We start from the raw sequence: 22,024 nt of genomic DNA, 5'->3' as shown, positions 1-22,024 counted from the left end.
TGCCTGCATTAGTTTCCATGTATTTGTTTGAGTTCTACAGTGACCTACCTACCTTGTACTTTCTACAGTGATCAGGCTGATCGATGCAGATATGGATAATATCAATACCAATGTAGATGCATCTGCAGTGTATACACACACACACACACACCCGCTTGCGCATTGTGGTGGGGGTCAGCCTAATTGTGTTGCGGGGGGGCACCGTTCAGGGTTTGTGCCAAGCATTCAGGCGGAACCCTTTGTGTGTATACAAATCAGCACTTATGTAACATTTGGAAAAACCACAACAGTGCTCCTTGTGGAGAGCACCACCCCCTCAAACACACACACACACACGCAGTGTGTATGTACACAAAAATCTAAAGGAAGTCTTAATTCTATTATTTGGAGGAGGATCAAAGCATGGTGTTGCCTTCAGGGAGCCTCCGACACAACAACAGAGTGACTGTTACAAATGTCATTAAGTGTTTAAGATGCCTTTGTCAATTTGTCCCTCTGTCTTCTTGCTAATCCAGTTTGTATGTTGTCATCAGTGAGTATGTGACATCACAACACTCATCAAAATAACAACTCTGGACAATTGTGCAGTAGGATTTTGCAGTAAATTATTATAATTTTATCATCTAAAGTGACATTACGTTATCAAACAAACAAACAAACAAACAAACGTTTTAATGTCGTCGTTGTGTTCCTGGGCAAAACTCTTAACTCATGTTGCCGATGAATGTGGTTGGATGTTTCGGTGGTGGTCGAAGGGGCCGCAGATGCAGAATGGCAGCCACGCTTCCGTCAGACTGCTAGCATACCACCGCTGGGGTGTGACTGTGAGTGAATGAATAGCGTGCGCAATTGTAGAGCGTCATTGAGTATCATGAAAAAGCAGGTGTAAGTAAGTGTAGTATTATTATTTTTAACCTGTTGTGTCTGTGTGTCCTTGTGGACAAACTGCGGGCGGGTTTGATTCATTTTTACATTTTAAATCATGTACAGCGCTTTGTGTTGCATATTGTTGTTGTTGTTGTTTCTAAAGCGCTTGTTCTTCTGACATCTTCAAATGACGAGGCGCCCATGAACGCGTCATGGCGCGCCTGCGTCATGACGACAACCCACCAACGGTGACGTGTTGGGGGGTGTGGCTGCCCGGTGGGATTGAGAGGAAGAGAGGAGAGGGACCCGGGGAAGAAAAAAAAACGCATCATCACGGACGCTCACTCAAGGCAAAGCCGCTCGACATATTCGGAACGACCACCGTCAAGATCAAGACCCCCTTATCATTGCCTCAACATGGAGGGCAAATTGTGAGTCCTTTGACCGACGCCGCATCCGCTTATCATTCCAACCCAATAAACCGACGGTGTGGCGTCCCTGAACGTGTCACACCGCGGCCGACGGGGCTGAAATCTGTCCTCATTGAGCAGAATGATCCGCGAGCCCCCCACCCCCCTTCAAAAAAATTTCAAATAAAGCGGTGGAGTACGGTAGATTCGATTTCATATAAAAGCGCGTGAGGGGAATTTGGAGCTCATGCGGTCCTCGGTGACGTCATTCGGGGACTTCGGGGAAATTTCGGGGAAGGCAGAGTCATCAGCGCACCTGAGAACATGCTGAGACATTCTGTACCCGTGAAGGCTCATTTCTTAGCGTCGGGGCGTGAGATGTTTTTAGTGACACTGAAAAAAAATGTGGAACTTCATCCAAATGTACGACGTTTATGGAGACTTCCTTTTGGGATCAAGGGCATTAAAGCGGAATGACGTCACATACACTCAGCAAATCCTCCAATCACATTGCTGGCACGGCCACTAGAGGGCAAATGTAGTTAAAGTGAAATCAAATTTTCTCACGGGATGAATATCTAGCTATAGACCTGTCTGTCTAGAGCTACATATGTATCTGTTATCTATAGCTGTTTATCTTTATAAATCAATATCTTCTAGATCTTTCTTATTTTCCCAAAAGGTTCAAAACTGACTGAGGCAATTGTCCTATAACGTGATATGCTTGGCTGTTTGCTTTAATGTGCTGTGAGCTATTAACTGGTATGATAATTAGCATAATAGCAGCGGGAAGTGTGGCCCAAAAGACTATATATATATATATATATATATATATATATATATATATACATATACTGGCATTCTGAGAACCGTACTTTAATGTTGCTGCTATATGAGGTTAAGATGCTTACGTAACAACAGTGCAGGATATGCTGCTTGCTACTATCCAAGTGGCAGGATAGTAGCTCCCATCTATCCTAATTATAAGAGAAAACTGAAAAACAGTGGACTGGTCAACATGTGGATATTCGTGAATTCATTTTCATGGACATAAAATTATTTTGTCCAGACAGTGCAGTGCATGATATGTTGCACGAGACACCTTCTGCTTGTATTTTTATTACTTGCAATACAAATCCCTAACAATAAGAGACAATGTTGTTGTTTTGTTCCTCGCAGCGATGACGAGTTTCAAGTGGCCGCCGACTGGCTGATGTCCAAGACGTCCTCCCGGCCCACCGTGGGCATCGTGTGCGGTTCGGGTTTGGGCGGCCTGGCCGAAATACTCAAGGAGCGGCAGGTCTTCAAGTACGCGGACATCCCCAACTTCCCGCGAAGCACAGGTACAGCGCCGCCTATTTTAACACACGGAGTTGCACGTGCGCACGTTTGGCCGGCTCACTAATAACACGTATGTTGTGTTGTGTTGTGGTGCCCTTCAGTGCATGGTCACGCCGGTCAGCTGGTTTTTGGAACGGTAAAGGGAAGGGCATGCGTTTGCATGCAGGGCAGGTTCCACCTGTATGAGGGATACCCTGTGCAGAAGGTGAGGAAATGTTTGAACTTGCTTTAGAACTTGCATGCTCCTCAACTGTTCATTCTTTTGGGTAGAACCACCAAAACTAGCATTTTTTTTCTTTGAAGAAAAAAACAAAATCATTTTTTCCTGAAAAAAAGCCGTATTGTTTTCCAATATTTTTAACGGAAATAAAACCTATAGATTTTTTAAAATGTATTTTTCAAGGTAAAGATGGACACTTTTTTCCAAGAAAAAAAAAGATGTGATAATCCGAGTTCAAATGTCTGGATATTATGAGATCAAATTAATTTTTTCCATCAGTAAATTTGTATTTTGAGGGAAAAAAAAGAGATGAAAAGTGGGCTGCACGAATCAGATGTTTCGGTAACCTTCACCAATGGAAACTGCAAATCGGTTACCGTACCAATTTAAAGCGTCTGACCCTCCCGCAGGTGGCGCTGCCCATGCGCGTATTGAAGCTGCTCGGCGTGGAGGCGGTGATTCTGACCAACGCGGCCGGCGGCCTCAACCAGGACTACAAGGTGGGCGACGTCATGATCATCAAAGACCACATCAACATGCCGGGCTTCGCCGGAGTCAACCCACTGGTGGGACCCAACCACGACAGGTCGGACGCCATGGAACGTCTTGACAGATTATGTGTACAATATCAACCCGATTAGCAGCCTTTGAAGTTGCCGATTGGCTCTTTTGATGATTAAGCCCATATTTTTAAAAAGGTTTTGTAACTCATGTAGGAAGTAGTGAATTGTTTTCTGACATGCTTTATCCCCCCATATGAGGAGCTTAGAAAGCATGCTATTCAGAGCTGTAGCTCTAGGACCATCAAAGGTTAGAAATTTGGGTCAATCTTTTTCACGGGTTTTGCTCATTTTGAGGCATTTTGGAGTACTGCATTCAAGCCACACACGTTCCATCAATCCATTTTCCGTACCGCTTCTCCTCACTAGGGTCGCAGGTGTGCTGGAGCCTATCCCAGCTAACTCTGGGCGAGAGGCGGGGTACACCCTGAACTGGTCGCCAGCCAATCGCAGGGCACGTACAAACAAACAACCATTCGCACTCACATTCACACCTACGGGCAATTTAGAGTTTTCAATTAACCTACGATGCATGTTTTGGGGATCTGGGAGGAAACAGGAGTACCCGGAGAAAACCCACACAGGCACAGGGTGAACATGCAAACTCCACACAGGCGAGGCCGGATTTGAACCCGGTCCTCATAACTGTGAGGCAGATGTGCTAACCAGTCCTTCCCCGTGCCACCCAAGTTTTTCTTCTAATTTAAAAAAAAAAGGTCAGATTTTTTTTAGGATAGAAATTTGCAATCTTAATGAGAATAACGTAATTTTAAATGTGTAAATGTTAATATATTTTTATTCTATATAAGAAAGGTATTCACTGTGTGACTTTTCTCTAAAAAATGACAAATCATAGGCTTATGTTTTTTTTCTTGAAAGTCTAATTTGTTCTTTAAAAATTGTAACTTTTTCAGAAAAAAAATTACTTTTTGAGAACAAAATAGTAATCTTGACATCTTGACTTTTTCCTCAAAACAAAACTAAAAATAAAACAAATTTCATGTCATTATATTCTGACTTTTTCTGTTGACTTTTTTTATCCCTTTTTTCTAAAAATAAAAAGCTATTTTTACCCCTAGAATTCCATCCATCCATCCATTTTCTACCGCTTATCCATGGTCGGGTCACGGGGGCAGTCGCTTTAGCAGGGACACCCAGACTTCCCTCTCCCCAGCCACTTCATCCAGCTCTTCCGGGGGGGATCCCAAGGCGTTCCCAGGCCAGCCGAAGGACATAGTCTCTCCAGCGTGTCCTGGGTCGTCCCCGGGGTCTCCTCCCTGTGGGACGTGCCCGGAACACCTCACCAGGGAGGCGTCCGGGAGGCATCCGAATCAGATACCTGGCCACCTCATCTGGCTCCTCTCGATGTGGAGGAGCAGCGACTCTACTCTGAGATCCTCCCGGATGACCGAGCTTCTCACCCTATCTCTAAGGGAGGGCCCGGACACCCTGCGGAGGAAACTCATTTCGGCCGCTTGTATCCAGGATCTCGTTCTTTCGGTCACGACCCACAGCTCGTGACCATAGGTGAGGGTAGGAACGTAGATCGACCGGTAAATCGAGAGCTTCGCCTTTCGGCTTAGCTCCTTCTTTACCACAATGGATCGATACAAAGTCCGCATCACTGCAGACGCTGCACCGATCCGCCTGTCAAATCTCCCGTTCCATTCTTCTCTCACTCGTGAACAAGACCCCAAGATACTTGAACTCCTCCACTTGGGGCAGGCTCCCCGACCTGGAGAGGGCACGCCACCCTTTTCCGACTGAGGACCATGGTCTCAGATTTGGAGGTGCTGATTCTCATCCCAGCCGCTTCACACTCGGCTGCGAACTGCTCCAGTGAGAGTTGGAGGTCACGGCTTGATGAAGCCAACAGAACCACATCATCAGCAAAAATCAGAGATGCAATACTGAGGCCACCAAACCGGACCCCCTCTATGCCTCGGCTGCGTCTAGAAATTTCTGTCCATAAAAGTTATGAACAGAATCGGTGACAAAGGGCAGCCTTGGCGGAGTCCAACCCTCACCGGAAACGAGTCCGACTTACTGCCGGATATGCGGACCAAACTCTGACTCTGGTCGTACAGTGACTGAACAGCCCGTATCAGAGGGTTTGGTACTCCATAGTCCCGAAGCACCCCCCACAGGACTCCCCAAGGGACACGGTCGAACGCCTTCTTGAAGTCGACAAAACACATGTATACTGGATGGAGGAAGTCCCATGCACCCTCGAGGACCCTGCCAAGGGTGTAGAGCTGGTCCACTGTTCCACGTCCAGGACGAAAACCACACTGCTCCTCCTGAATCTGAGATTCAACTTCCCGACGGACTCTCCTCTCCAGCACCCCTGAATAGACCTTACCAGGGAGGCTGAGGAGTGTGATCCCCCTGTAGTTGGAACACACCCCAGTCTACCAATCCAGAGGCACTGTCCCCGATCTCTCATCCACGCCCGGGGCCTTGCCACCGAGGAGCTTTTTAACCACCTCGGTGACCTCAACCCCAGAGAAAGGAGAGCCCGCCTCAGAGAACCCAGACTCTGCTCCCTCATGGGAAGGCGTGTCGGTGGAATTGAGGAGGTCTTCGAAGTATTCTCCCCACCGGCTTACAACGTCCCGAGTCAGCAGCGCCCCATCCCCATTATACACAGCGATGGTGCACTGCTTCCCCCTCCTGAGACGCCGGATGGTGGACCAGAATTTCCTCAAAGCCGTCCGGAAGTCATTCTCCAAGGCCTCACCGAACTCCTCCCATGCCCGAGTTTTTGCTTCAGCGACCACCAAAGCTGCATTCCGCTTGGTCAGCCGGTACCCATCAGCTGCCTCAGGAGTCCCACATGCTAAAAAGGCCCGATAGGACTCCTTCTTCAGCTTGACGGCATCCCTCACCGTTGGTGTCCACCAACAGATTCGGGATTGCCGCCACGACAGGCACCGACCACCTTATGGCCACAGCTCCGGTCGGCCGCGTCAACAATGGAGGCACGGAACATGGTCCACTCGGACTCGATGTCCCCCGCCTCCCCCGGAACATGAGCAAAGTTCTGTCGGAGGTGGGAGTTGAAACTCCTTCTGACAGGGGATTCCGCCAGATGTTCCCAGTAGACCCTCACAATACGTTTGGGCCTGCCACGTCGGACTGGCATCTTCCCCCACCATCGGAGCCAACTCACCACCAGGTGGTGATCAGTTGACAGCTCCGCCCTTCTCTTCACCCGAGTGTCCAAGACATGCGGCCGAAAATCCGATGACACGACCACAAAGTCGATCATCGAACTGCGACCTAGGGTGTCCTGGTGCCAAGTGCCCTTGTGGACACTCTTATGCTTGAACATGGTGTTCGTTATGGACAAGCCGTGATGAGCACAGAAGTCCAATAACAGAACACCTCTCGGGTTCTGACCGGGGGGGGCCGTTCCTCCCAATCACGTCCTAACAGGTCTCACTGTCATTGCCCACATGAGCATACCCCTAGAATTTATTTTCTAATTCTAAAAATCACCTTTTTTTCCCCAAAATATTTTTTTTCACAAGAAAACAAACCTTCCTTCCTTGAAAAAAATACAACTCCCCCTTAATTTTGTCATATTCAGACACTTTTCTCTCTGAAATGTTTTTTACTTTAAAATTCCTTCTATCTGAAATATTACATTTTTAAGTTCTTTTTTTTATAACCCCCCCCCCCCAGAAAAATACTCTTTTTGCCCCCCAAAATCTAAATTTACACTAGTCATTTGACTTTTTCTTTTTGAATACAGAACCTTTTCTCCACAAAAACAAAATAAAATCTCTCATAAACTCGACTATTCTCATTCCACAATTACCATTTTTTTTCTTTGTCGCGTCACCCTAAAATTAACACTTGGTACACCGTGTACTTCAAACATCAGACAGGCAGTGACAGGAATGAAGCATCAGATTACTTTTTGTCACTGATGGTGTATGTAGTGTAATTTAAACGCTAACAAACAGGAAGAGCCAGTTTGCATAGCTAGCACCTATTGTGGACACTATGCACACTCATGTACAAAGACTTGCGTGGATTTCCTACTAAAACATGGCGTAAGCTCAAATCCAGAAAACGTCGTACGCACAAAACTATTCAGATGTATGAAACTCTGCGTACTCATGAATCCAAGCACATTTCCTTCGTACATTCCAATCAACGTGGAAATGAGCGCACATGTTGGAGTAGCCGACTCCTCCCTGTCCACGCCCACATTTAAATATGCAAATCACATTTAAAGGCACGCAAGAAAATCCTCTTTGGCACGCTTTCCTACGGCGTTAACACGCGAAAGAGGAGTAAATGGGACAGTGGCAATGCTGTGGAGACAGAATAGCGCGCGCACGCTGAACTAAAAAAGAAGTGGTCAGACATTAAGGTGGGTGTGAAGCGGCGGACTGCTGCCCACCGCCAAAGTGTGGCTTAAAAAAGGCGGAAGAACCGGCGCGGTGGGCCTCACCCCGTTCGGGGAGAGAATCGCTGCGATCATGGGTAACGCTGCTCTCTCAGGGGTGATGACACTGACAAAAAAAAATCATGTTATTTTTCGGAGAAGAGGGGTAAATTATGTCAATTTAAACACATTTAAATCAACCGATGTACATGTTCAAATGTCAGTGCATGTGCTGGAGTCACGAAGCGATTGTTAGGGCAATAGGCGGCATAAATGATCGCCTCGATCAATTAATAGGTGTCCTCACAAATATCAGGGGTTCATTAAATACACTGGTTAACAAATGAATTCTCAGTCCTTGCCTCAATTGCATTGTTGAAATCAAAAACGTTGCCGGGCATGAATTGTTCATCAGTGCTAATTATTCATGTGTCTCCGGTGTGCAGATTTATGAGAACAGTTTCCCAGCATCACCTCTAAGTGTCGCCAAAGCAGCAAAAGCTGTAGAAACGTGCGTAAGCCAGCCACGCGGTTGGCGTGAGACACCGCACATTTCCACGGTCATGTCACTCTTGATACATCTGCACTTGACCGTGAAAAAGAACGGACGCCACGTTTTTGTGCGTACGCACCTTATGCAATACTTTTGTCATAGTCAGCTTTCCATTCTTCAATCAGGAATAATGTCTTAAGTGTGTGTTTTGTTCAGAAGTTGAAATGTGTGAAAAGTGTGTGAGGGGTAAAACTACATTTAAAATGGATTATCATTTTATGAAATATGAACTCTCAAGATTGCGGATTTTCGCCGATTGCGGCGGGTGTGTGTGAAACATATCCCCGCGATAGATAAACGGAGGTTGACTGTACGTGTGCAGGTTTGGTGTGCGCTTCCCCTGCATGTCTGACGCCTACGACCGCGAGCTGCGCAAGTTAGCGCACGACGTGGCGGCTGAGCTGGACTTCGGCGACTTTGTGCGGGAGGGGGTCTACTGCGTCCTGGGGGGGCCCTCCTTCGAGACCGTCGCCGAGTGCCGCATGATGCACAAGCTCGGGGCCGACGCTGTGGGTGAGCATGGGCCACTTGTGCATTGCGATAGCCTCATTTCTTGTAAGGTTTAACTTCAAACTTTTTGAATTTAAAAAAAAAAAAAAAAAAAAGTGTGGCCTCTTACTTTCTTATTTTTAATGTTAACAGTGTACTACAATGTAACATTTTTTAGGAACATTTTAATGTGGGCCATGTTTAATTTTATTATAAAGCAACAGGCCGATAAAAAAATGGAGAGAAAAAATGGAAAAATAAATAACAAATATTAAAATGCAAATATTAAACAATATACTGTATATTTTGGACAATAAAATACACTAAACTACTGTTCCAAAAAGAATCCCTTAATTAAAAAAAATAATAATAATTCAAAATGATTATGGTAATGATATAATGATGTGAGGACATGCAACAGCTCACTTTATTTCTGAAACCTGCCACAAATAAGAATTTGCATCCAATCGTGCTGCAATTAGTAATCGATCTCGAAATCTGGCGCGATGTAAACATCTAATCCAGTTTGGCGTTGAATTCAGGGATAATCTGAAATTACATTTCTCAGTATAATTGTTAAAAAGGATTCCTGTCCTACACCGTCTTTTTTGTCTGTCTTTGTAGTATGGTGCTGCCTTCAGGGAAAATCTAAAATGACCGATTTCTTCTTGAAAACAACTTGACTTTATTTACGATGTACGTTGGCACAGGCATGAGCACGGTGCATGAGGTGATCACGGTGCGCCACGCCGGCATGCGCTGCTTGGCCATGTCGCTCATCACCAACCGGGCAGTCATGGACTACGAGAGCCAGGCCAAGGCCAACCACGAGGAGGTCCTGGAGACGGGCCGCCAGCGGGCCGCGCAGCTGGAGCGCCTGGTCAGCACGCTGGTGGGCCGGCTGGAGCTGTGCCACAACAAGTCGTCGTGAAGACACACCTTTTTGGCTTCTAAATATCCATTTGGAGTATTTTTCTATATACAAAAAAAAACCGTATCCTGGTGAACATTTCCATTAGTCCCAACAAAGTGGCTAAGTAGCATCCCCTGGGAATTCAACCACCAATGCCAGTTGCACTTAAGAATGTGAAATTTAATAGCAGTGTCTATAATGAGTAGACCCTCAAAAAAAAAAGTCTCAAGAACCCTTCCCTGAAAAGGCACAAGCATCGTGCCAGTTTGCTTTGAAACGAACATTTTGAGGCATACCCAAGGGCCTTAAAAGAAAAAAAAGTCAAGCACCCATGCCCGAAAAGACACACCAAGTGCATCATTTTGGTTTAAGGCGACCATTTCGGGGTCATTGCTACTAAATGGGAACAAAATATACTATAATACAGATGGGTGACATTAAATTACAAATAGTTTTCATCATTGTGTGTGGGTGCCACATGGCGGCGAAGTTTGATAATTTGTCATAAGACAAAACACTAAGTCAAGCATAACTATTCCTTGAAAATTCAGCCCCAATTCAGTTTCCCTTAGCAATATGAAATTTGGTAGACATGTCTGTCATTGGTAGACAACAAAATAATCTAAAAAGCACACACACACACAGGAAGTCTTGCAATTTTGGTTCAAAGCCACAGGGTGATTTTGGCCATTTCCATGAGTACCTCAAAAACAAGCCCATTAGGAAATTTTGTCCCATTACTAATAATTTATTAGTAATACTAAGTAAGTGGATGCCCTGACTTGCCAATTGAGTTTTTGTCATTGCGTGTGAGCAGAGCATGTCGGCAAAGGTTGCTGTTTCTAGTTTATTACGCTGTTTAGCATACAGGATTACGCCACACACACGGCTGTTGGTGAGTATTGATGCAACAATCAACACTCCAGAGTAATGCTCTACCTCCTGCTGTGTAATGCCTCACTGAAAAAAAAAGCCATTGTTCTTGAAATGCTCATACAGTACTTACAAGCACTCACTCCATGGGGGGGGGGGGGGGGGGGGGGGTAGAAGTGTTAAGCTATATCTATAGATAATAATAGTAATAATGTGTAGTGTGTGGATGGACCAAAACTGGGAATAAAGTATCACTGTCTTAACTGCTGACCCGGTTGATGAACTACCTTTGCAATAAAGTAACTTGTTAGGGTTACATGTGTCCTGTGTCAGTTTTCAAAATTGGAAGTATTTTTTTTTATTCTAGTAGAAATAAGAAAAATGCAGTAATATACATTCAATTAAATTTAAAAAAGAACAAATATAAACAAACAAACGATGGATAAATAGGATTAAATGAAACTCAATCTAGTATTGGGAAATAAATCTTTAAAAAATTTGATCTCTTAAAATGTAAATATAAATGTGTAAGAGTTGTCATCAAACATCAACATCAACGAGATGCTTCACATTGTACCCAGCGGGCTTGTCCTTTCATTTGGCTGTTTGCTTTTTTCTCAACTGAAACACATCCTTCTGCCGCCGCCTCCTGGTCCAACCAGACAGGAAAATATTTTATTTCCATTACATCAGGCGACGCCTTGGATGCCCATACAAGGTTGTGAGAAGTTTTATGACCTGAGCGCTTGCCCAAGGGCCACAGAAGAACATTTGCAGGTGTTTTAATTAAATGTAAAGCAAGAGAAACTTCTTTCGCGTGCTGCGACAACTTCACGTTGTACATCGACTGTATCCATCCCAAGATATGAATCCAACTGTTTTTATGTGTACAACAGCACTGAGAGCTGTTCCTAATAATATATTTATGTATTATCTACTGTTCAAGAATGCTGACTTGCATTAACTTGGGAATTTTCCCTTACACAAACATGCGCGCACACACAAACTATGCAGAGAAAACATGCAGACAGACAGGTCTTGTCAACAAGACGACTTAATTGAAGCAGACCATGTTGACTGTACAGCCACACTGGATAAAAGTGCCAAGCGGTCAGTGAAGGCACCACTAACTACACCATACCCTCATATACTGCTCCTGGACATACACGTATATAGACTTTATTTTTGTTTCCAACATAAGAGTGCATCTCGTAAGTTTTCACAGTGCTTCACGTTACCCTTATTCCAACGTGGAATACATTCTCCTTTAAATTCTACACAAAACATCCCAAAATGAACTTTCACAGTCATTTTGGGGTGTTGTGTGTACAACTTTTAAGAAAAATTAATTCAATCCATCTTGGGACAGCACAGAGGTTAGGGGTTATTGGACGTCTACTTCACAGTTCTGAGAGTCAGGGTTCGAATCTGGGCTCCAACCCTCCTGTGTTGTGGGAATAAAAAAAAAAACACATGCATGTCAGAGGGAATCTTGAAATTGTCCAAAGTTTGAATGAGAGTGAATTCTTGTTTCTCTACATGTGCCTGCTGGGGACCAATCCAGGGTGTACCCCACTTCTCTTGCCCAGTTATTACATTTAGTAGGTATTTTATGTGGGTGGCACAGTGCCCTGTGCCTGCGTGGGTTTTCTCATGCGACAGGTTAACTCAAGACTCTAAATTGCCCGTTGCAAATGGTTGTATGTCTATATGCGGCCTGTGATTGGCTGGCGACCAGTTCAGGGTGTGATATTTTCATAAATATAAATTATGATGAGGAATACCATAAAGACTAACAAACCAGAGGTTAACTTGTACAGTAATGGCTTTGTGATGCCATGACGACACATCAAAGCAATTCATTCAACAAGAATAATTTAATTAAAAGGAGACGTCACAGAGTTAATTCCATGGGAACAAGTCAGACTTGAGTCATGCGAGTTTCTGTTCAGAGGAGCTTCTGGTACCAGAGTATTTTGGTACCTGACACAACTATACCGCTTCGTGGAAAGGCAGTCCGGTCCAATCTGGGCCTTTAAAACCAAGAAAAGCACCATTCTCTCTTGTTGCATAGTCAAAAAATAACCTGTACAATGTCCATGCTAAGGTGTGGATGACGGGGTATCGCTTGAAGATGGTGCATGAGGATGACAATCATGCTGCACTGCACGCAGGCGACCCACAGCAAGGGTTGGTGGGCAGTGTCCGGCTAGTGGCAGACGGGGCCGAAGGCGACTTGCAATGCAACCACCACCTCTTCAGACGGTTCCCCGACTTGGGGACGCCTTTGCGGCTAGACCTGCTCTTTGCATGGGTGCACCTAAGGTCTAGGCAGGAGGGTAGCCGACAGTCAGTCCAACAAGCACAATACTGCCTGCACTCAGCACAGTCGAACAGCCATTCGCCACGTTGCGTGAACGTAAAGGGTGGTGGAGGCGGGTAGTGGCCGACGGGCCGAAAGTGACGCACACGGCCACGCAAAGGTAGCCAACAGCGAGTCCAACCGCTGTCGTGCACGGGTGCATGGAAGGGCCGTTGAGCGACGTCCAGGTCAGACGCTTCCCTGACTTGGGGACACCTTTGCAGGTAGACCTGCTCCTTGCACAAAGGTAGCGGAAAAGGTAGCCGGCCGCGGGTCCAACAAGCACAATGCCACACTCAGTGTAGAAGAGGCTGTGTCCAGTTGGTGGATGGCAGGGGTAAAAACGAATTGCGACGCGGCTGACGCTGCCCTGTCGGTTAATTCCCTGACTGTGCGCGCAGACCTGCTCCTTGCGTGGATCCACCTGAGGTCTGGGCAGAAATGGAACAAGCACAATGCCACACTTGGTGAAGTCGAACAGCCGGTCACAACTGTGCATGCACCGATATATGGAAGGGGCAGCGGACAGCGCCCCGGTCGTGGCCTGCAGGGCCGAAAGCAACTTGTGAAGCAGCCGCTGCCACTCCGTCAGTCAGTTCCCTGACTCGGGGCCGCCTCTGCTGGTGCACCTGCTCCTTGCGTGGGTCATTTTAATATCCATCACCACAGTACGCTTGGTGGAAATGTGGTCATATCCAATCTTGGCCTTTAAAACCAAGGAAAACCTCAACCAACAAGTCAGACTTGAGTCATGCGAGTTTCTGTTAAGAGGAGCTTCTGGTAACAGGGTAGTTTGGTACCTGACACAACTATACCGCTTCGTGGAAAGGCAGTCCGATCCAATCTGGGCCTTTAAAACCAAGAAAAGCACCATTCCTTCGTCTTGCATAGTCAAAAAATAATCTGTACAATGTCTATGCTAAGCTGTCAAAGCCCCTCAGCCGTAAGTGTGGATGACGCAGTGTCGCTTGAGGTGGTGCATGAGGATGAAGGTCTTTCCACACTGTGTGCAGTTGTACGGCCGCTCACCACTGTGTGTGCGCTGGTGCACGCGCAGGCTGCTCTGTTGCGTGAAGCGTTTTCCGCACTGCAGGCAGCCGTAGGGCTTTTCGCCAGTGTGCGTGCGGTGGTGGATGCTGAGGTGCGACGAGCACTGGAAGCCTTTCCCGCACACGGCGCACCAGAAGGCCCGTTTGCGCTTGTGGCTCTGCTGGTGAAGCTTGAACTGGTGCAGGCGCGAGAAGGTCTTGCCGCACTGCGCGCAGGCAAAGCCTCGCGGGAAGGGCCGGTGGGTTGTGTCAGAGTGGGCGAAAGCGCCTTGCGAGGCGGTCGCTGCCAGTTCGTCCGCGTGTTCCCCGACTTGGGGACGCCTTTGCGGGTAGACCTGCTCCTTGTGTGGGTCCGACTGAGGTCTGGGTGGAAAGGTGGAGGACGCCGGGTCCTCGCCATCGTAGGCGCTATTACAAGACCGCTGCGAGGGCGGATGCGAGACGGTGCCCGACTTTCGCGGCTGCTCTGGAAAGGCATCCGAATATTCGTCCACCACACTGGAAAAGTCCGGGAAAGCAGAGTCGATGTCGTCCCCGTCGATGATGGATGACCACAGCTGGTGGTCGCGCTCGTCCAGGGACAAGTCAGCCAGTTGGTTTTGTTTGGTGGCGCCAAGCTGGCACGCCGTCTCCTCCTTCTCCGTTTTGACCAGCAAGTGGAGGCCGCTTGCCTCGCCGCCATGCTTGCCCGATGCGAACGAGTCCCCAAAGTTAGAGGCAGTCTTCTGGCGGTCCTCCTCAAACCCCTCGGACACATTTTGGTACTGCAAAGATGAACCTGCCGGGTACATTTAGCATGTAAGCATTTAAGATGTTAGCGATTAGCTTGTGTGTCACATACAAAGGTGTGTTCTTTCCTGACCAGAGCCGGCTGGATCCCTGATCCACAGAGCCTCATCCGGACTCTCTTCTTTGATGGCGAAGGAAACGTTGGCGTCTTCCATCTCAGGGCACTCAACAACACAAGGAGGAGGAGGTGGACCATTACAGTGGACTTCGAAACCCTAATTTGAAACTGTAACGCTTCTTTAAAACCAGAAACCAGGCTAGAAATCTTATCGCAAGACCTAACCTGAAACTCTATTCCTGTCTTGAAACCCAGATTTGCTTGAAATCCTTGCCCTGGCTTGAAACTCTAATTTGAAACCCTAACTCTGGCTTGAAACCTTAATTTCAATCCTTAATTTGAAACACTAGCCCAGGCTTAAAACACTAATTTGTAACCCTAACCCGAAAAAAAACCCCTCCCAAACAAATATTTCAAAACCATAACTATGACTTCAAACCCAAATTTTATACCCCAAGCCTGTCTTGAAACTCAACTTTGAAACCCTCATTTGAAACCCTAACGCTGCCTCAAAACAGTAATTCAAAACCCCAACTCTGCCTTAAAACTAGACTTTACACCGATTTTATCGGCCTTATTGGTATCGGCCGATAATTAGAATTTTATGCTGATCGATTGATCAGCTTTAATGTCATAATTCACTGATCCGATCACCGCAAAAGACATTAACTCCGCGCCGCCGCGTGCACAGTATATTTGAATCCAAAAGCTAGTAGCCTTGTCGCGTGTCTTTTGGGATAGTCCTGTAAATATCTGACAGCCAATAAAGTTATTCAAAAAAAATAACGTCGGCAGTGTGGAACCGACAACACGTCTGAGTCAGACAACACGTAATGCCGGATCGACTACAAGACAAATTTGCTCTTTCACGATTGCACTATGTCAGACTACTCCAATAAAATCTTGTAATCCGATACTACATCCCGTTTTTTCCGATCACTGGGCTTCATCTTGTCAACTCAAACGCGATCGGATACACTCGTTACCTTGGCGACGACAACAATAATGGATCGCGCCGTGTGTTTGTAAGAACAAAATGGGGGAAAACGTGTGTTGGTGGTCACCGGTGCTCAGGACAGGAGAGGACGTTCGTTTAAGACTTGCTTGATGTATGTTCACGTACTTTTAATACGATACGGCTCCCAAGCAGGCAATAAAATGTTATGTAGCCTAGCAAGCTTGTGGTACCACGAACGGTTGGACGTAAACATCCCGCCGTTCTGTCGAATCATGCTCTAAAGTTTTGGTGTGGGTGAAGTAAGTTAATTAAAAATAAAGTAATTTAATTACAGTAAATTAGCACCCATTATTTCTGTCATGTTGTAATGTTGGTTTGACCTGACTGATTAGAATACACAGTCCGACTAAAGCAGTGATTTCCGACCTTTATGGAGCCAAGGAACATATTTTACAATTGAAAAATCTCACGGGACGCCAACAAACAAAAATTTCACAAAAAGTAGATACATTAATTACTGTATTACTTCCTGCCATCTAATAGAAGACCATCCATGTGTTCTGTCTGTCACTATGCCTCACTGGCATAAAAAGAGGAACAAAGATACATTATTTATTGTAAATATATCTTTTTTTGCAATTAAGTACACAAGTATATACAGTAAATGAACAGGTCATTTAAATAGACACATTCCTCCATCATGTGATCGGATAGGTGATCAGTTATTGTTTTTTTTAAACTCGCTGATCGGCCCCAGAAATCCTGATTGTGTAAAGCCTACTTAAAACCCTAAATTACAAAACCTGTGGGTGTCTTGAAACCCTGATTTGAAACCCCTCACCCTTGTCAAGAAACTAACTTGAAACCATAGCCCAGGCTTGAATTCCTAAATTTAAACCCTTTGCCTGTCTTGAACTAGCCTAGGCTTGAAACTAGGGCTGAGCGATTATGGAAAAAAATAATTATCACATTTATCTTCATTGATCTTGAAATCACGATAATTAACACGATTATTAATTGATTTCAAAACTTTGTATTTATTCTACTATCAAAACTCTCTTAAATATAACTTAAAAGAACAATCAGAAAATACATTTTTAAAAAGCTAAATCATTTCATATTAAATTAATAAAAAATTTAAAAAGCAAGACAAATTATTTTGGTAATCCTAATTGACCTAAAACAAACACTAATCTCATGTCCCACAGTCAGGGGAAAAAAAAATAAATAAAAAAAAAGAGTTTCTTTTCATATAGTCAATGACTCGATCAGCTGTTCTTGCTATGTGTGCCTTGGCCTCTTAGAGGCAGTGTGGTGCGATGCATGCGTGGAGGTTTTTTCCCCTCCCTTAATAATAAAAAAACTTTGTTTTAAAAGTGCTTTTTGTTTACTTGTGTTGTCTTTGACTAATATTTAAATTTGTTTGATGATGGTTGTTTATATGTGCCCTGCGATTGGCTGGCAAGCAGTTCAGGGTGTACCCCGCCTCTCGCCCGAAGATAGCTGCGATAGGTTCCAGTTCGCCCGCGACAGTAGTGAGGATAAGCGGTTTGGAAAATGAATGGATGGATGGGAAACACTGTAAACATGCAAAAAATTAAGAAATCAGGAAGGGGGAAAAAACTTTTTCACACCACTGTATGCCTGTGAGTATTGTTATATTGTCTGTCTGTACGCGTTACTACGGCGTTTCGGTGGAAATATTTTTTATTTGAAGGCAAAACCCTCGCGTGAGCTTAGGCTAGTTTTGGCTATTCAATAGTTTAGCTAGTCAATAGGGGTTTTCCATTGACTGTTAGCATTAAGCTGGCGATTTTCTGCCTCGTATTTAAATATGCAATGCGTTTAATTCTTTTTGTTGTGCGTTTCGTTTTACAGTAAACTCCAACTGGTGTGTCAATAAACATTACAAAGCACGCTAAGGAAGGGCAGAATAAAATAGGTCACACGCTTGTTGCAAGCAACCCTGTGAGTTCAGGGTGTTTTTACAATGCAGGAATTTGCATACACAACCCGCGCAGCTGCACATTAATCGTTTTTCTTTGATTATAATGTTTTCATGATCGTGAGAAGCCAAAATTGAAATCACGATTAAATTTCAATTAATCGCCCAGCCCTACTTGAAACCTTAATTTTATACCCTTATCCAGGCTAGAAACACTGAATCAAAACCCTAACTTTGGCTTAAAACCATAATCTTTGTTTAAAACAACTTTAACAACCGAATTTGAATCCCAAACTTGATGGCTTTATTTGAAACCCTAACACTAGCTTGTTACAGTCCAGTAGAACCTCAATTTAACAGACTTTGGATTTAATGGACAAAAAATAGCATCAGTTTGGAACTATAAACGCCCCTTTGTATAATAGTATAATAGTCTTAATTCCAGAATTGGCCACGGCTGTCTACTGGCGCTGTGGCGCAATCGACAGGCAGAGACTGGTACCTACATTTCTGAGTTATGCCGCGGTTGTCACAGACACGAAGACTAGATTCGGGTAACAGATGTGCCTACAAGGCGGCCGTGTTGGCAGGGGCAACTTTCACATCAAAGGCATTAAAATAGCTTAGCGTCGCCATAGGCACGCAGCATAAAAGGAGCGTGCCCTATCTATCTAATCTTATCTATGGATGTTGTTTACTGGAGTGCTCGTCAAGTCTTGTGTACAGTTTTTGGCAAAGCCCTTCTCTATGGTATCCAATTGTAACGGAGGTGAACAAAGCAAGCGCATTGAACCTATTGAACCCTATTGGGGTTCATGAAAGCGACCCTCCACAACAACTTTCTGGCAAATACAGCATTCATTAATTTTCCAAACCGCTTATCCTCATTAGGGTCGCGGGCAAACTGGAGCCTATCCCAGCTATCTTCGGGCGAGAGGCGGGGTACACCCTGAACTGGTCGCCAGCCAATCGCAGGGCACACATAAACAAACAACCATTCGCACTCACATTCACACCTATGGCCAATTTAGAGTCTTCAATCAACCTACCATGCATGTTTTTGGGATGGGGATATTCTTGCAAAAAAAATAAATTGTGGGTTTATTCCCCATTAACGGTCATTCGGCTTTAATGGACAACCATTCCCCCCTATTAGTCTGTTACATCGAAGTTCCACTGTAATTTGAAACCCTAACTCTTGTTTTAAAAACAAACATTTGATACCCTAACCCAATCTTGAAACCCTAACCCTAATACAGTAATGTTTTAATGTGAGAAATGTATTAAACACACAATATTTGTTGAAATGTAAACATAGTAGCCATGTATAAAGAGGTTTGTGAGACTCACTTTGATTTCCCCTGCTGGATGTGGAGCATTTCCTCCATCACTTCCTCTGTCTACCACCAAGTTTTCTGGTCAAAAGAAAACCATAATATTAAACATGTTTTGGTAAACTCAAATTAATATGAATTATGCCATCTGGAAGCAGCACACTGTACATGATGTCTGGCAAGTGAGCTTTTTAGGGCTGAGGCGCCGATTTTTACTTCCTTTTTTTTTTTTATTGCCTGATCATGCAGTCAAGCCGGTATATGCGCAACCTACTTCCACATTCGGCAAAATGTGTAAAACACTTCCTCCTCGCTCAGGTGAATGGGGAAGCACTCATAGGAACTTTAAACATCTACAATCAGTTGTTGTGGCCCTGTCAGAACTGGTACTGGCCACGATTATTTTGCAAGTTCGGTCTTTAAAATGTGTGCAGTGCAGTAAAATGACTTGATTGATATAGGTCAATAAAACTCTACATACAGTATGTGGCGTAAAAAGAAAGTATACGTTGATTTAATCGTACTTATGAAATTGGTAATAGCCCGGTCGGGCCAGCGTAGTATGGCCCGACACAGGGCCATACTGCTCCAGGGCCATAGGGCCACCGTTAATTTTGTACCCTGTGTTATATCTTTTTTTAAACACAAGATGTCACCACAGACCCAACAAAGATGACAAGAGACCGTATTTAGGCTTTGTTTGTGTTTACATGTTTCATATCATATTTGTATAAATACATTATATACACATTTAACTTTTGTCCAAAGACATCAGCCAAAAATAAAACATTTTTAGCAAGTTAGGCTTCAAACAATCATATCATCAAGCCTACCGGTAGTTATGCTCGTTAGCATAGTATACGCAGGAAATCAGCTATCCTGTTTTCCACGTTGGTCACATGATGTTCCACATTTAGCGATTAGGAAGACTTTAAAGCCCTAACCCTTGTTTGAAACTCTAACCAAGGCTTGAAACCCAAACACTGGCTGAAGTTGAAACCCTACTTTGATACCCCAACGCTTCTTTGAAACCCTAAAACTGTCTTGACACCCTAACTTAAAACCCTAACACTGGCTCAAAACACAAATCATTGTTTGAAATGCTGTACCTCTCTTCAAATCCTAATTTGAAACCCTCTTTTTTTGAAAGCCTAATTTGAGACCCTAACTCTGGCTTGAAACCCTACTTGGATACCCCAACTAACCAGTGTTGTTCCATGAACTGGTTCATATTTTGGGCAAACGTGAACTCAACTTAGTTCATTTCTGCCTGATGAACGTTATTGAGAACGCATTCTTTCTGGCGTCTGTGAACGCTTTTAGAATTAAAGTTCATTTTCATTCAAAAATCCAGGGAAAAAAAACCATCGGAACACATTATATACGAGCCTTCATTAATCGGGGGATAAACACTGTATTTGGCAACCCATTCAGTGCGGCTGCCATTCATGTTTACATGCGCAAGGTGTGTTCAGGGACACTCCGTAAATGGGAGAGAATGTGCTCTGTTAGACACTAACCCTGGCTTGAAACAATAATTTGAGACTCTTACCCTTGTACCACCAGTACGTTTGATACGTAACATTTCAAATAACACAACGACAGAAAACTGTAAACAAAGACATCTCTTTCTGTCTGACGACGCACATGATGATTCGCAGATGTGTCAAACCGCTGCAGTGTAGCGTCAACTACTGACGAGGAGGACTTATGTCAGGTTTTCTTTTTATGTCTTTAAGTATCAGGAGCATTCATAGGTACCCGATACCGACACCTGGTATCAATACTCACGAATGTCTAGTTGAAACCCTGAATTTGAAACCTAACCCTCCCTTGAAACCATATGTTAAAACTCTAAACTCTGGTTGAATCCCGAAATCAGGGTTGAAAACCTAATATGAAACCCTAACACTGGTCTAAAACCCCCAAACATAGCTTGAAACGCTACTTTGAGGCCTTAACCCTGTCTTGAAACTCTTGTTTGAACCCCTAACCTTTGTCTAGTGGTTCCACAACTCAAATTTCCTGCATATCACGGAGAAGTTGTCCATCCTGCAACTCCCTTACCGAACATTCGCTGCATGTGCGCGTTCTTATTCTCAACGGCGAGCAGCTTCCTCTTCAACATCTCGTTCTCGCTCTGCTTGCGCGAGATTTCCAGGTGCAGGAAGGCACTATTGTCATCGACCAGCTTGCTGATTTCGGCCACCGCCGCCTTCACCAAAACCTCCATGATGGACGACAGCTGTGTTTGAAAAGCCACGCACGCCATGCTTCCTACACCCTACTAGCTCAAACACATAGGGGGGAAAAAAAAGAAAGCAATGTGAGCTTTTAATAGCTAGATGTTGATAAAATTGCACGAGGATGCTGTGAAACATACTCCATCCCAACTAGAAAACTTACTTCCGCATGGGGGAGGGACTTACCGTAAATGACACACTAAGTGCGCAAGACGTTTGTAAATAAAACGTAATGACGTAGTTTTTTTTTATCGGTTATGAAACCAGTTGACTTTTTAAAATGTAATCACGAATTTTACCACATATTGTAGATGTAAAACATTAAGTAAAATGATCCTAAAGTGTATTTTTTTAAATATCTCTACTATGAAATGATGTGAATGTTTATATATATATTATTTTTTTTATATATATATATAATTAAAATGATGTGCTTGCTAATGCTAACAGCAGTGGATGAAATGATTTGTTTTAATTTCATTTTATTTGTAGAATTGTTTTGGTGTGTAAATGGTAACAGCAGTTTTAGTTTCTTTTTTCAACGAATTCAAAAAATAAAAATTCATGATTAAAATTATGTACATAAAGTTGAGTTGACTGGACGTGATGCATCTGCAGTTGCTAACACTATCAGTTCATTAAAGTATTTGTTTCTAAAATG

General features: G+C 44.3%; 2 protein-coding genes across 6 annotated transcripts; one reads left to right on the top strand and one right to left on the bottom strand.

The window, feature by feature from the left end:
• Window positions 1–1,106: 1,106 nt before the first annotated feature.
• Window positions 1,107–10,941, top strand: LOC133488558 (purine nucleoside phosphorylase-like). The gene is made up of 6 exons (XM_061796549.1): window positions 1,107–1,298; window positions 2,457–2,620; window positions 2,720–2,823; window positions 3,249–3,424; window positions 8,673–8,863; window positions 9,550–10,941. The coding sequence occupies exons 1-6, from the start codon at window positions 1,285–1,287 to the stop codon at window positions 9,768–9,770; spliced, it is 870 nt and encodes a 289-aa protein (XP_061652533.1). The 5' UTR covers window positions 1,107–1,284; the 3' UTR covers window positions 9,771–10,941.
• An 847-nt stretch (window positions 10,942–11,788) lies between these two features.
• On the bottom strand, window positions 11,789–21,582 carry LOC133488557 (zinc finger protein 79-like). 5 transcript variants are annotated; one of them, XM_061796547.1, is made up of 5 exons: window positions 21,188–21,582; window positions 19,137–19,201; window positions 14,878–14,989; window positions 14,017–14,814; window positions 11,789–12,069 (listed from the first exon to the last, which is right to left on the bottom strand). In XM_061796547.1, exons 1-5 carry the CDS (start codon window positions 21,390–21,392, stop codon window positions 12,041–12,043), a joined length of 1,209 nt encoding a protein of 402 aa, XP_061652531.1. In that variant the 5' UTR covers window positions 21,393–21,582; the 3' UTR covers window positions 11,789–12,040. The 5 variants fall into 5 exon arrangements, with proteins under 5 accessions (XP_061652531.1, XP_061652529.1, XP_061652527.1 ...); XM_061796545.1 differs by lacking the exon at window positions 11,789–12,069 and having other exon boundaries at window positions 13,924–14,814; window positions 21,188–21,407; window positions 21,527–21,546; XM_061796543.1 differs by lacking the exon at window positions 11,789–12,069 and having other exon boundaries at window positions 13,924–14,814.
• Between the last annotated feature and the right edge of the window lie 442 nt (window positions 21,583–22,024).

Source organism: Phyllopteryx taeniolatus, chromosome 14 (genome assembly GCF_024500385.1).
Source record: "Phyllopteryx taeniolatus isolate TA_2022b chromosome 14, UOR_Ptae_1.2, whole genome shotgun sequence".
In the NCBI taxonomy this organism is placed as follows: domain Eukaryota; kingdom Metazoa; phylum Chordata; class Actinopteri; order Syngnathiformes; family Syngnathidae; genus Phyllopteryx; species Phyllopteryx taeniolatus.
This window is presented reverse-complemented; position numbering and strand designations above follow the sequence as displayed.

Excerpts from the sequence above, each read along its gene's own strand:
- LOC133488558 (XM_061796549.1), top strand. Across the intron at positions 3,425-8,672 it reads GTGGGACCCAACCACGACAG|GTTTGGTGTGCGCTTCCCCT; the intron begins GTCGGACGCCAT and ends GTACGTGTGCAG. Across the intron at positions 8,864-9,549 it reads GCTCGGGGCCGACGCTGTGG|GCATGAGCACGGTGCATGAG; the intron begins GTGAGCATGGGC and ends ACGTTGGCACAG.
- LOC133488557 (XM_061796543.1), bottom strand. The coding sequence starts at position 21,392 with ATGGCGTGCGTGGCTTTTCAAACACAGCTGTCGTCCATCATGGAGGTT. Across the intron at positions 19,202-21,187 it reads GCACATGCAGCGAATGTTCG|AAAACTTGGTGGTAGACAGA; the intron begins GTAAGGGAGTTG and ends TCTTTTGACCAG. Across the intron at positions 14,990-19,136 it reads ATCCAGCAGGGGAAATCAAA|TGCCCTGAGATGGAAGACGC; the intron begins GTGAGTCTCACA and ends TGTGTTGTTGAG.